The 14,791-nt window shown below is 48.8% G+C and overlaps 1 protein-coding gene across 3 annotated transcripts in view; it reads left to right on the plus strand.

The window, feature by feature from the left end:
• The window catches only part of ZNF488 (zinc finger protein 488), a 32,489-nt gene extending 25,949 nt beyond the window's left edge, over nt 1–6,540 (plus strand). For 2 of the 3 annotated variants that reach the window (XM_073354887.2, XM_073354888.2), the window contains 2 exons: nt 2,940–3,168; nt 5,142–6,540. In XM_073354887.2, the coding sequence (XP_073210988.1) occupies nt 2,940–3,168; nt 5,142–6,310 (1,398 nt within the window). In that variant the 3' untranslated portion in view covers nt 6,311–6,540. The remainder of the gene's footprint in view (nt 1–2,939; nt 3,169–5,141) is intronic. The other variant, XM_073354889.1, reaches the window with a different exon arrangement.
• Nucleotides 6,541–14,791: the final 8,251 nt, after the last annotated feature.

The following is a 14,791-nucleotide window of genomic DNA, read 5'->3' on the forward strand; positions in this document are numbered from 1 at the left end:
AAACTGCACTATTTCTGAAGCTGGAGAGCAAGGTATAAGTGCTTATTAGTTGTATTTAATAATATCCTGTATGGAAAAGCTCTATAGGCATTAGTAGAGATGAAATCCAAAGAACTCTATAGATGTTTAATAGGGTTCTGCAGTAATAATTCTGAAGCCCTCCACAATTTAATGGAGAATGAGATAATTTCTGTAGGGGTTTTGAACTGTCCTATAGGATTCAGTGGGCAGGGATCTAGTTATTTATTAAATTCTATAGGCTTGTTCATTATAGCCTAGGGAGAGGTTATCATTTTACATTAATTTCTCTATGACTTTCTCTTCTGGAGTGAATTGACAACAGAGAACAATGTAATGGAGTTTCTGGTTTCTATCTGGTATACCATACTCATGCTTTCCAGATCGAGGCTTATTGACTAGAGAGCAGACCAGGAATCTTGAGTTCCCTGCTCTGCCACTGACTCGATGGGTGACCCTGGGCAAGTCACCTCATCTCCCTCAGCTTCCCTATCTGTACCACAAGGATAATGGTCCTGGCCTATCTTGGGGTGGGCAGGTGTGATGTGAGTGAGGCTGAATGACTGGGCAGTGAGGTGATCCGAGAATCTCCCAGGGAAGGAGCTTTGCAGGGGCAGGGAGCTCTGCATTTCTGGTAGCGGTGGGGATCTGAGTGCTGCCAGGGGAATGGGCGCTGGAGAGCAGGATAGAGGCCAGGCAGCCAGCCAGGTGGGGAGCAGGAAACACAGGGAGCTCTGAGTAAAATGGCCAAGGCTGGCCAGGAGAGTTTGGAGGGCTGCATGGACAGAGGAAGCTGGAAGCTGGGCTGGCATGGGGACTGCAGGAGCCAGCTGCCAGTTGGGAGGGTGGGCAGTGGCTGGGTTAGAATTACCTGTGTGTGCCGCTGGCTGGCAGACACTGCACCCCAGGCACAAGGGGAGAGGGGCTCCCAGGGGAGGGGAAGGAACAGGTAGCTGCTCTGGGCAGCTCTTCGCACATCACAGGGCCTGGAGGGCTGACGTTCGGGGTGGGGGGGCAACCCACACCAGTGAGGGGGAGTGTCACTGCTAGCCCTGTAACCCTGGGTGCCTTCAGTGCTCTGCTGCGGGGGGTCACAGCCTGGATGCCGACAGCCAGCAGACAAGCGTGCAGTCCCCTGAGTGTCTGTGTGCCATGCAGCCCTGGTTCAGCGCTCCGACCCCAGCAGCCTGTCTACAGCACAACAGCCCAGCCCTGCTCTGCTCTCCTCCAGCCTGGGTTACTATTTGCTGGGGGACCCCAACACCTGTCAGTCCTGAATTTCCCCCAGACCATTTGTCCTGCCGTTGCCAACTCTGTACTGGAGCACTACGAGAATGAATACGGTGTGTTGCTCCTTGAAAGTGACAAAAGCACATTACAGCTGGGGAAAATACACCCTGCCCTGCTAGCACAGCACCGAGTTGGGTTCCAGTAAAAATAAAAGACGTTTATTAACAAAAGGGCGTAGGTTAAGTGATAGCAAGTCTTGCAGAGACTTCAGCTTCCTGTCTTTCTCTGCTTGCAAGAGGTCTGGCCCCTTGTGGATATTGAGATGGCTTCTTCTCTTTCCTTATGTTCTTTCAAGCTCCCTGTTCTGTCTCCAGACTCAGCGCTTCCCTTCCTGTGAACTTCTCATGTTCCTGCTGATTTGTATGGAAATGGGGCTTGCTTAATTTCACTGGAGATAGGTAGCTAGATGCCTTCCCTGCTTCCTGTCTGGAAGAGAGCCTGTTTCTCCCTGTGGTCACAGATTTTAAAGCGTAATATCAGTGAGTAGCCATAATCCCTCATGGAGTGTTAATACAGACATTTCACAGTGATATTAATCACCAGTGTGTCATTAGCTTTCAGAAAAGACCTGACTTGATGCACTTTTATAATACAGTAATCTTGTGTGTAATCAGCTGATTCAGTTACTTCTCAGCTGAGATTCAGGCCCCCTGACTTTATAATCCGGAGGCTATCTCCCACACTCATGAGGCTGATGGCTTTGTTTAAACGTACCTTTGTGTTCCCTGCCTGTCAATCAGATACTCATTCCTTTGTCTAGCACAGGCTGGACTTACGCACTGCTTGCCAAACACATTTTAATAACGTAATCCAAGAACACATCCATAACTCTTTGCACAGACCCTCTACATGTACCATGCAAGAATATTAATGATCAGTGAGTTATTAGTTGTCCAGTGATATATTACATGCCACCTTATGGGTATATATTGTGACAACGGTGTGTTAGGTGTAGTGAGTGTGTCAGGTCTGGAAAGAGCTGCTGTCCCAGAGCAGCAAACTAACAGCAGTGTCACAATCACTTGAAGACAGCCCTGTCCTGACATGGCCTGTTGGAGATGGGGCGATACTGAAATTATGGAGGAAGAACCTTGTGTGTGTGTGTTTGTGTGTATTGGGGAGGCTCCTTCTCTTTGTAGCCCGAGGAGAGAGGAAAGTGGGCAGGTGAGATTTCCCAAATGACTGTGTCAGGGCTGAGAGCACATATGCTGCAGAGGAAGACTGGGGAGAGGCAGCATGGGAGCAGCAGGGCAGGGAGAGAGGGTGGGTATTGGGGCAGGGGGAGTCACTCTTTGAGTAGGACAGCACAGGTTTCTCCATCATTTAAGAGGGTGCCGCCTGCCGCGTTCTGGTGTCTCTGTCTTGCTCCATGGACTGATGCAGATGGCCCCACCATCTCGCCAGCCTTCCCACAGCTGCAGGCTCTGTGGTCCCATGGGCGCGAGGTGTAGTTCAGGAAGGCTGCAGACATTGTGATCAGGCCCATTGTGTAAGCGTTTGCTGCGTCAGGGCCACGGCCCTTACATACTGGATCACGTGCAAGACAAGAAAGGACAGTCTTTGCTGAGAGAGTTGATGAATTTATGCATCCTTGGTCCCTATTGTCTCCCTTTTTGCCTTGTGTCTAACAGGTAGATGTCACCTCGGTGCATAGCCCCGCTGGACTGCCCTGGATGAGGCTCGTTCAAGCAGCTGCCAATAGCAAGGAACAGAACTTGGAAGCCTACTTAAAAAACAGCCAGTTGTATTATCGATCTACTAGGAAAATAGGCAAAAACGAGGAGCTCCTTGTGTGGTACGATGAGGAGCTTTCCAGGCTCCTGGGTTTCAGCGCCATCAAAGCCAGGACTCTCCAAACTGGTGAGTACTGAAGAGAAAATTGCCAGATGCTGAGGTTGTGCGGGTATCACTGAGAGCAAGATCTTTGTTACAGGTGATGCTGGGCAAGCGGGGAAGAGACCAACTTGACTCTCCGATCCCAGGCTGGGCTTTCAGGGCTGGGCAGTTAGAAGCAAATCTTTTTTTTGGTGCACTGAGCTGGAGTCAATGAAGGGAGTCTTCCAGCCATGGTTGACAGTCTTGTGCTAACAGGGCTTGAGCTAGCTCACTAAGGGTAGCTGCTCCGGTGGAGACTTGGGCTAGCCGCTCGAGCCTAGGGGTTCGGGTGTGCTGCCATAGGGTCAGAGGTGAGCTCGAATTATGTAACTGAACTGGGCTACAGAAAACAGCTCATGGTCTGAACACTTCTTGATACAGCTCAATCTGCTTAAATTAGCTGAGACCTGGGTAAGTGCAGATGGTCCTGATTCTCAGGGACTCTTGGTAACACATCTGGCTGGGAGAGATTCACTTATACTCCATGAATTGCTTTGAAAATGAGTAACACAGAAAGCAATAGTCTTTTAAAGAAACACTGCGCATTAGGGAAAGATTGACAGCTTCACACCACATCTACTCACAAGGCTGTAGTGTAACTTATGGTGTGATATTTAAATGGACTTTGTCAAAACCCAGTGTGGAGGGTCTTGAATTAATTTAAATCTGGCTTGTAGCAAGATAGGTTGTGTTAGTAAATTCACTGTCTGCTATAACCCATTTTAAACTGATAGAAGTGTGTCCACACAGGAGTCTGCACCCAGTCTGCTTTCAAACTGATTTTAGTGAAAGCAGTGCAACTTGTGTGTGTGTGTAGACACAGTTAGAGCGGTTTAAAATTGGTTATGGTGGCCTGGAAATTTACCAGCTGTGAAGGAGCAGAAAGCCTGCTGCCAGGCGTAGCAGGGATTAAAGAAAACCTCCGGGTTCAAATAGCCCCGCCCCGTTATATCTGCAGCCAATGCCCCAAATTTCCTGGTGCCCTACGCAGCTGCATGCTTTGCATATGGGTAGGGATGGCCCTGGGCAACTGGACTAGTGGGGCCACGCCCCAAACTAAAAGGACTTGCATAGGGAGCAGGCCAGGAAAACAGGCCCTGAACACCCCCCGCCACGGCTGGGAGAAAGAGCCATCTTCCCTGTTTAGGGGTTGAGCAACACAGGACCCTGGGCCAGGACCTGAGGGAGAAGGAGGGCTCAGGTCTCCCTACAGCCCCCCTAACCAATGATCTAGCCACTAGGCTTCGCGGCCATTGAGGGCCCTATCACACCAACTCAAAGTGGGAACGTTTTTTTGATATAACCTTAGGTGTGAATTTAAATCAGTAGAGTTATATTGGTATAACCACCTCCCACATAGATATCCAGTATAAGACAGCCTTTTTATCAGTTTAGCTTATGTCACTTTGGAGGGGATGTAAATGCAATAGAAAAAAGGGCTCTTATCCCAGAATAGGCGTGTTCTAAGAACACCGGCATAACTCTGTCCGTACAACTAGTAGGGCTGTCCCCTTATGCAGGCTTCCCGAGTGTTCTATGGAGTAGAGAGAGGTGCTGCCACGTTTGGATTCTGGTTTTGGATCCACAGGGTGCTTGGAGCTGGGTTTCTCATCGAGACCATTGTAAAGATGATTTGGCTGTTGGCAAGATCAGGCGCAGATCTGGGTTTTGGGCTTTGAGCTGCCACAGAGTTCGAAGGGTCAATTCAGGCCCGTGTCTGCTGTGAGCACATGACTCAGCAGCCAGCATCGGGCTGTAGAGCGTATGGAAGGAAATGTATGCAAGGTGCCTCCTGTAGCAAGATGGCACCTGACCCTGCACTCCGGTTAGCTTGACCCCAGTGTCCCAGCAATGGAGTTGCTCCTGGTTTAGACTAGTGTCAGCGAGAGCAGCCAGGCCTTAGGAGCAGGCAGGACTCTGACTACGCAAAACTCAATGGCTATTTTCTGTTTCCGCAGAGCTCAGGTGCCCGGAATGCGAGCAGGCCTTTAAAGGTGGGCACTCCTATCTGGCCCACGTCCGCTTCCTCTGTGTCCCAGAGAAGAATGCCCCGCCGTGGAGAAATCTGCAGGAGCAGAAGGCTTGGAAGGGCCACTTGCCTGAGCAGGCCACAAACTTCCACAGCCTGGCAAGGGATCTGGAGGTCAAAATAGCCATGCGGAGAGATGATCCCCGTGGGCTGCCAGGGGAGAAGAGAACAAAGTCGGAAGAGGCAGAGAACAACAGGAGCAGGAAATCTGTGTTGCTGGAGAAGACAAATAACCTGGGGGAAGCTCACAGCTATGGGGGCAAGGAGGAGGCGGTGGGGGAACACGCCTTGGCTGGCTCCGTCTGGAAGCTCAGCTCAGGGAAGCTGTCGGCGAAGAAGGATGCCTTGGAGCAGAAACAGAGTGCTTTCACCGAGGTCAGGAGGATGAAGGACCGGTTGAGGAATGAGAGAGCGAAGGAGGTGGAGCAAGGGGGTGGCCTGGGCCAGTTTGGCAAAGAGCAGATGCCCAAGGACGTGGTACTGAACTCCTCAAGTAGCGCGTTCTCCTTCGTATGGCCCACCCGAGCCCGGGGGGAACAGAAAAGTGCTTTTAGCAAGCCAACCAAGTGTCTGGTGGACAAGCCTGCCGGGAATTCTTCCCATCTCATGAACGAGCTACCGAAGAGCCTGGGGGAGTTGTCTGGCTTCATCACCACAGCAGATGTCATGTGCTATGGCAACCTTTTGAATTCCACGTTCTTTGTCGGTGACTTGTGTAATTCTCAGGCACTGCAGACGAGCATCAGCCGGAGCAACGCTTTCCCATGTACCTCAGAACCGTGGCCAAAACCAACTGGGGGGCAGCTGCAAACCACCACCACCACCTCCTCCTCCTCTTCTTCTTCCTCCTTGACTCTGCTGCCGCCCACCTTCACGTCCTTCGGGGTGGCTGCCCAGAACTGGTGCGCAAAATGCAACCTCTCCTTCCGCATGACGTCCGACTTAGTCTTCCACATGCGGTCCCATCACAAAAAGGACTACTCCTCGGCAGAGTCTCAGTGCAAGAGGAGACGGGAGGAGGCGCTGACGTGTCCAATCTGTCACGAGTACTTTCGGGAACGGCACCATTTATCCCGACACATGACCTCTCATAATTAGAGCTGGGTAGATTGATCTGACTGCAGGACCAGCTTGGGGGGGTGGGGAGGGAAAACGTTAGTTGGTATCATTATTATTTTTTCCAGTGTTTAAATTAATTTCTTATAGGAAACAGCTGTTTACAATAATTTATAATCGATGCTTCACAAAAAATATATGTTTACATGAGACCAAGGGGTCGGCGGTTTTGAAAATGCAGCCAAGCGCTTGTTGGTATATTTTTGAGGAAATAAAATGATGAAATTAATTGAAATGTTTTATTAATTTAGGCTAGAAGCTGCTGCTTTACAGACAACAATCTGTTGCAGCCGCATGTGAGATGTGCCGTTATATGCATATGCAACAATTAGAGCTGAGCCAATAATTGATTTTTTTTTTAATCATCTGAAAAAAAATCAATTAGTTTTGTACCCAAACTGATTTTTTTTCCCATTTTTCTCCCCAAAACAAAAAAATGACAATGCTTTCTTTGGGTTGAACAAAACTTTCCAACATTGGTTTGAAATGACGTTTTGACTTTTTTCAAAAAAATGTTTCCTCATTTTTTATTTGGCCAAAATTATTCATTGAATTCAACCCAAATTTATCAAGTGTTTTGGTTGCACCGAAACTCCATTTTTCAGTGAATTTAGTATTTGACAGAAAATTTTCACCCACTTCTAGTAACAGGGGCTGGTTGAGTGCCAGCAGGCTTGAACCTCGGACACTCGGCATTAAAAAGCTTCAGACTCAAATACTTAAACTAAAGGAATAACACCATTTGCTGACAGATGTAGTAGACTGTTATCCTCTTATGTGGACCAGACTCTAGAGGGTGCCACTTTCCTAGCTTGGGTTGTGTAAAGGAAATAGACATACTTGATTACAGTGATTGGCTTGAAACGAAACCTCGACTCTGGCCTGCCCCAGGGCTGCTGAAGGGAGTTGTGATCCAAACACCATCTGAATTGTGTAAACACCCCTCTTCTGTAATGGACCAAACCAAACTCAGAAGAGGATGTGATTGAACATCAGTAGATCTGGGTTCTGTTCATACTCTGCAAACTCTGAAACGTCTTTCTTTAAACCGAGATCCAGATCTCTATGTTGTGGCTTGTGCTCACTGTTACCAAATAGACACAGGCCCAAATTCAGCCATGAAATTCACTGGGTTTGTACAGGTACAATGGAGGCAGAATTTGGTCCATTGTTCACTACTGGCCATGTTAATGCCCTGATCAGGGTGAATGTATCACCAGTGCCCTCTGCTAGATGGAATCAGAACTGCTCAGTTCTGAGTTACGGGCCCTCTACTGCTAGCAGTTCTTTTGCAAAGTAATAAGGAAACATAGCAATTGTTATACTGGAGCAGAGTATCTAGGCCAATAGCCCATTTCCGCCATGGGACAGCTGTTTGTTAAGAAGGTGTTAAATTCCCAGGAATGGACAGTTATGGAAAAACCTGCTGCTGGGGAAATTTATTCCAGCCCCCATCAATTAGTGCTCAGTTTATTCCCTGAAACATGAGGGCTAGGTCCCGTACGAAAAGAAATGCTACCTCATGGTACTCGTGGCTGGTCTCACTATAGGCTGTCAATGTTTAGGTCTGCTCAGCTCTTGACCTTTATCTTGTGGCAGTGAGTTCCACAGGCTAATGGTATGTTGTGTTTTTAAAATAAGCATTTTCTTCGATCAGTTTTTACATCCGTCATCTTTCAGTTTCACTGCGTGGCCCCTTGCCCTCGTATCATGCCAAAGGTAAAAATAAGTGCTCGATCCTCTTTATACCACGCATGATGTTGAATCCCTTTATCACGTCCCCTCTTACTCATCTTCTGTCTAAGACAAACAGTTCCAGCTTATTCAGTCTCTCTTCAGATGTTGACTTTTCCAGGCCCCTAATTCTGGCTGTCTGTCTCTGAACTCCTGTTTATACTATAGTCTGCGGGAGCCGGGGAACCAGAGCTGCACCTAGTGTCTTAACTGAAGGAGTCCCACTGAAGTATATAGGGCAAGTGGCTCAGCAGTCGATCTCCCTTGATGTCATTGGGAAATTCGGAGTGGTCAGGAGCACACCTGTGAAGGCCTAGGTGGCTGGCAGTTGGATCCAATGCGCTATTACACTCCCTGTCAGCTCTTGAGAGAGCTCCATGAATCAGGGGGTGTCTTTTTCCCAGCATTCATGGGTGGAAGTTTCCCATCCATATAAATGCAGGCCAAAAACCAAGCTAGACAGGCCCAGGCTTTACCCAAGATAAGGCAAGGGAATGATTACATGTGACAGCTTGCGGCTTATGCTCTAGAACTGAGAGGAAGCAAATTGAGTCTGGGAGGTCTGTTGGACTGTAGAGCCGTCTTCCAAGGGATGTGGTGGAAGCTCTGTTCCTGGAGTCATTTAGAACTGAACACGCAGTGCAAGAAATAATCCTGCATTGGGCAGGGTGAGATGTGATTTCCCCCCTCCTCCTCGCCCCCTGCATCTTTTCCACCTCTAACGTCTGTGTCCAATGAAATTTATCACATAAGGAATTTATTCATGTCTAAGTTTTCTGGGCCAAACTTAGCTCTGTCTGGCTTTAGCTGGGAGCTGGCCTGTCAAGGAGAAGTCAAAATCCATAAAGCGTAATGAAGAACTCAGTAGAGTAGAAGTGTTCATATATGAGGAGGATTATGGCTTCTGATCTCACCCCAGTGCAAAGCCAGGAATAACTCCTCTGAAATCCAGGGTGCTATTCCAGATTGACATTTGCATCTTCTGAGATCAGAGTCGGCCCAGGATAAGTAAGACAAAGGCCATTTGATGCAGCTGTGACATAACATTTTCTCACACTCTTGTAAAAAAAAATCCTGGATCTTCAATGACCATGTGGTTAGGGCCTTGGTCTTGCATGTCACATGGAAGTCAGCACCTCCAGCTGCACACTGCTCTCTACCCCTGTGTTGGGAAATTACTTCAATACCAGCTCAAAGGGCCAGATTCAGTAAGGCCCTGCATCTTGGATGCCCTGAAGACTTTTCTTCACAGGTTATGCAATGCCATTGTTTTCTTTGAGGAGAAAAGTCATATTTTAGCTAACCTGTTTGTGGGAATCCCTTGCCCATAGGAACTCAGCCATTAGCACTGTGTAAATACCTCCGGTATTAGAAGGGGGTTGGGGGGAGATAGAAGTTCCACTTTATGAAGGACTTTGAAGTTTTGAAATTTGGCTGTGTTCCAAATCGGAACAAAACCCAGCAATTTCAAAATTCCAGGGGGAAAAAAAGCATTTGGAGTCGTTCAAAATATTTAATGGCCCTGTTAACTTTTAAAAATGTTGTGTATTGCAGTACAATATGCAATATGATACAACAGAAAAACAACTGAAGTGGCAAGTCATTTCTAAATAAAAACCTGAAATGGTTCATTTTGAAGATCTTGAACCGGGATGTTGGAAATTGTTTTCCCTTCAATGGAATGCCAGTGAAATTGACCTAATTTCACAACGCTGTTAGATTTCAACAGAACTGCACAGTCTGGTGGAATATGGCTCCACTGAAGTTCCATCTGTTAAACTAGGGTGACCGGATGTCCTGATTTTATAGGGACAGTCCCGATATTCAGGGCTTTTTCTTATATAGGCGCCTATTACACCCCACCCCGTCCCGATTTTTCACACTTGCTATCTGGTCACCCTATATTAGACACACCAATAGAAAATAGAACCAGATCTGAACAGTGACAGAAGCCGCTTGCAATCCAGAATTTAAAACCAACAAGTGCTAGGGTGATTTTGGTCAGCGTTTACTCCTCGTGTCCCTCCTCCCCTGTGAAAGGGTGAGTGAAAGCAGCCCCCTGGCATGTGAGGATTGCGAGTTTTCCTCTTGCACATAGGGAGGACCCATACTGCAGATCTCTGCTGTGTTGCCCTTGCTTATTGGCAGCTGGAGCAAATAGTGATCCATATCTCAGACATTGAGTCAACCAAAGTACATGGTTATTTCAAGCAGAAGCAGCAGTGCTCTCCTGAGCAGGGCTGGAATGCACACAAACCATTGACTGATGAGAGACTTGATGGTCCCAGCTCAGTTGTCAGCCCCACCTGTGCTGATAAGAGAGAGCACTGGTGAAGCCCCAGTATGCACAATGAGCTTACACATAAAGCTCGCAGTGCAAGGAGGGACCACATCTTTCCTCACGCATCCATGCTTAAAGAGCCTCTCGTCTCAGCCTGCTAACATAATCCAGTGTGTCCGCCCAAGAATGGAGGGATTCGATTTCTTGCAGAACCAGCTGTTGCTGGAGAAAGGAGGAGAAAGCCAAACGGGACAAAGAAAAACAAACTTCCTACAAGTGCATCACCCGGGAAGTGTTTTCAGTCCACGTCTAGGAGTCCGAACATTTAACTTGGTGCAGATGAAAGGACATCCAGCCGGCACTCCGGGGAGCAGAGAGGGGGCTGGGGCGGTGGAGGGACTTAACGCAGGGGTTGAGGACTAAGTCCAGTGCAGCTCTGTGCATCCCTCTCAGGCCCGAGTGAAGGAGGAAAGGAGCAGGATTTTTAAGCTGGAGAAGAAAGGCTGTGACCGAAGGTCAGCAGCTCTGCGTTCCGCCCCGGCTCTGCCGCTACCTCCCTGGGCCTCTCTGTCTCAGTCAGTCAATTGGGAGACGCGAGTCGCAGGGGAGTTGGGAGGCTGAGTGAATTAGCTGGTGTTTGGCTGGGAGGTGTGGTCCCAGGGCTGTTGTGCTGTGGTCAGAGACGGAGGCACCAAGGTCACTATCCAGGGAATGAGACTGTCTCTGTCCATAGCCGCAAAGAGCTAATAAATCAAGCGGCAGCCATTCCTTGGTGGAAATCTGCGGTCCCCAGAAGGGGTGGGGGTCAGGGAGACCAGTCCCTGTGCTCTGAGCTGCTGACCCCAGTAACATGCCAGGACTCCTAGCCCCTTTGGAAGTGGGTGGCACTAGGGGAGCCCAAAGATGGAGGTCAGTAGACTCAGGCAGAGCTCTCTGAACAAGTGCTGGTGGTTGGGGTTGCAGGAAGGCAGTGGGAGATCTCTGCTGTCTCCATTGGCCCTAGGGGGGGCTCTTCAGGCCTGAGGGCTCCCCCCTGTCAGCTCACAGCTCCATTTCAGAGCTGTCATATGGCTGCAGTGTGGGAAACTGAGGCACCCCAAATCAGAGGCCACTCTGGCAAATGTGGCCACAAGTGTCTTGCTCAGGATCCTCCAGCCAGTCAATGGCAGAGCTGGGGATGGAGCCTGCATCTTCTGCCTCCAGCCCAGCATCCTATCCACTGCTCCAGGTTGCCATCCATACACAGTTCCTTTTCCTGTCCGGGCCCACAGAACACAGCTCCTGTCGCCTGCCCTGTGTGCTCGGGCTAAGGAACCTGGGGCCAGCGTCCCCGAGCAGCGAGAGTCAGATGGACCCAAGAAAAGGGAAACTACCAGGCAGGGAATCTGAAAGATGGGTGAGAGGGGACCTGTTCCCCGCTGGGAGCAGCGGCTCTTCACTGTGACACAGTGATCTCCGCCAGAGCTGCAGGATGCCCCTGCCCTGAGATGCAGGGACTGCAGCATGCATCCTGTCCTGAGCCCTGGCAGCTGTCGGCGCTGAATGCGGCCACTCTGGCCCACTTGCCTTGCCAGCTGTAATCCTTGGCTGGCGGGCACCAACTGAGTTGCACAGGCTTCATGGGAGCAATGCTGATTTACACCAGCTGGGGATCTGGCCCATGACCTTCATAGTGCAGGAAGAGAGAAACTTGCAGTGCCCAAGTGAGACCGTGATAGCTGCCTCCCATCCTGGTCCATCTCCTCTCCTCCCCGCTCTGCCCTTTTCCTTCCCACCATGTGGCCCCTTTCACTCCCCTTCCTGCTCCCATTCCCTCCCTTCCCCTCAGCCTCTCTCTCCAGCCCTTCGCTCCCCTCCCCCTGTCCCTCCACACATTCTGCCTCTGGTTTGCCCTTTGCCTGCCTCTGAGCCCGTCTCCTCAGTGTGTTCACTCCCCCACTTGCTTCATCCCTTCCCTCATCTCTCTCTTCGGCTTTATTGGCCCCTTAGAATCATAGAAGATTAGGGTAGGAAGAGACCTCAGGAGGTCTTCTAGTCCAACCCCCTGCTCAAAGCAGGACCAATCCCCAACTAAATCATCTCAGCCAGGGCTTTGTCAAGCCGGGCCTTAAAAACCTCTGAGGATGGAGATTCCACCACCTCCCTAGGTAACCCATTCCAGTGCTTCACCACCCTCCTAGGGAAATAGTTTTTTCCTAATTTCCAACCTAGACCTCCCCCACTGCAACTTGAGACCATTACTCCTCGTTCTGTCATCTGCCACCACTGAGAACAGCTGAGCTCCATCCTCTTTGGACCCCCACACTTCAGGTAGTTGAAGGCTGCTATCAAATCCCCCTTCACTCTTCTCTTCTGCAGACCAAACAAGCCCAGTTCCCTCAGCCTCTCCTCATATGTCATGTGCCACAGCCCCCTAATCATTTTCATTGCCCTCCGCTGGACTCTCTCCTATTTGTCCACATCCTTTCTGTAGTGAGGGGCCCAAAACTGGACGCAATACTCCCAATGTGGCCTCACCAGTGCCGAATAGAGGGGAATAATCACTTCCCTCCATCCGCTGGCAGTGCTCCCACTAATGCAGCCCAATATGCCGTTAGCCTTCTTGGCAACAAGGGCACACTGTTGGCTCATATCCAGCTTCTCATCCATTGTAATCCCCAGGTCCTTTTCTGCAGAACTGCTGCTTAGCCAGTCGGTCCCCAGCCCGTAGCAGTGCATGGGATTCTTCCGTCCTAAGTGCAGGACTCTGCACTTGTCCTTGTTGAACCTCATCAGATTTCTTTTAGACCAATCCTCCAATTTGTCTAGGTCACTCTGGACCCTGTCCCTACCCTCCAGCATATCTACCTCTCCCCAAAGCTTAGTGTCACCTGCAAACTTGCTGAGGGTGCAATCCACACCATCCTCCAGATCATTAATGAAGATGTTGAACAAAACCAGCCCCAAGACCAACCCCTAGGGTACTCCGTTTTCCATTTCCTGTCTCTCCCTCCCACCTCCCCCATGGTACAAACCCCGCCTGGGGCACGCGCTGCTCAGGATGGGGTTGTGTGCTCTCAGATGTCCATCGCTGTCTGGGAGACAACCCTGCGCGGTGCTTTTGCTCCCAGGGCTCCTCTCTATGAGGAACATGGCACTTCCCAGACTAGCCCAGTACCCTGTCTCCACCACCAGATGCTTCAGAGGAAGGTTCAAGGTCCCTGCAGCAGCCAGTTGTGGGACACCTGCCTCAGGACAAACTTCTTTCTGACTCCCAGCCATTGAAGATTGGATGGGATCTAAACCCTCCATCTTTAGAGTTTACATCAAAGTTTTTTTTAGTATTTACCATTATAACGCCTGATGTTACAATTGTTTATAGAAGTGTTCAGTCCTTTTCTGAATCCTGCTATGCTCTTGGCCTCAATGACATCTTGTGGCAATGAGTTCCACAGGCTTCCCTTTCCAAGTCTTTCCTTTTTCTCTATTTTGAATTTGCCTCCTTTCAGTTTCATTGTTTGTGGATTATGAGATGGGAAACAGGAACTCCTGGGCTACCTTCTCTTCCCCATGCATTATCTTGAGTATTTTTATCACATCCCCTTTTATTCATCTCTTCTCTCTGGTTAACAGCCTCAGCCTTTTCAATCTCTCTTCATACAAATGGTTTTCAATGGCCCTCGTCTTTCTTGTTGAGAAATTAGGTTGTGTTAGAACACTACCTTGGGGCATTGTATTAACATAGATGATGATGATCATGACTTAGCAGTCAGTGTAGACAGGGACAAGTCATGTTTAACACCCCATCAGCTGGTCCATTTTAAGCCCTGTAGAGGTGAACCATGACTAGCTGACGGGGTGTTAAACACAATTGTACTTGTGTCCATTAAGTGTTAAATCATGGTTAACATTGTGTAAGTTAACACAACTCTTCAAGGTCATGTTCTCACATGACCTAACTTTCTAGTGAAGACAAATCCAGTGGGATTCAGCAGAGCTGGCTGAGTTATCCATTTGAAATAGATTAGCTTAAAAAATGCAACTTTTTTGTTTCTTTTCCCAGACTGATCCCATTTTCCGTCATGCGTCTGTCATTTGTAAATCATCACCATGTAGTTCATGGGAACAAATTTTGGTCCACGGGTGTGTTTTGACGAATTAACTCTATTTGCTATTAGTGCTGTCACTTAAGTCACATGGCAGAATTTCTGGCCCCTGACGGGATGACTGAAATTTTTAAAACAGGAAAATAATTAATAAATAGCCAGTAAGTAACAACAAATAGGAGCATTCACACTTGATGACCTTTGTTCACATGGAAATATAGACTTGTGTTTCGGAAAACAAAAGAAGCAAAGCTAGTTCATTTAGACTTCAAAGGGGCTTTTTCAAAACCTAGTACGGATACAAATATTTTCACGGTGTTTTTTATGAATGCATTGACAACTGTGGGCATTGCCAGATTTAGT

Source organism: Lepidochelys kempii, chromosome 7, assembly GCF_965140285.1.
Source record: "Lepidochelys kempii isolate rLepKem1 chromosome 7, rLepKem1.hap1, whole genome shotgun sequence".
Taxonomy (NCBI): Eukaryota; Metazoa; Chordata; order Testudines; family Cheloniidae; genus Lepidochelys; species Lepidochelys kempii.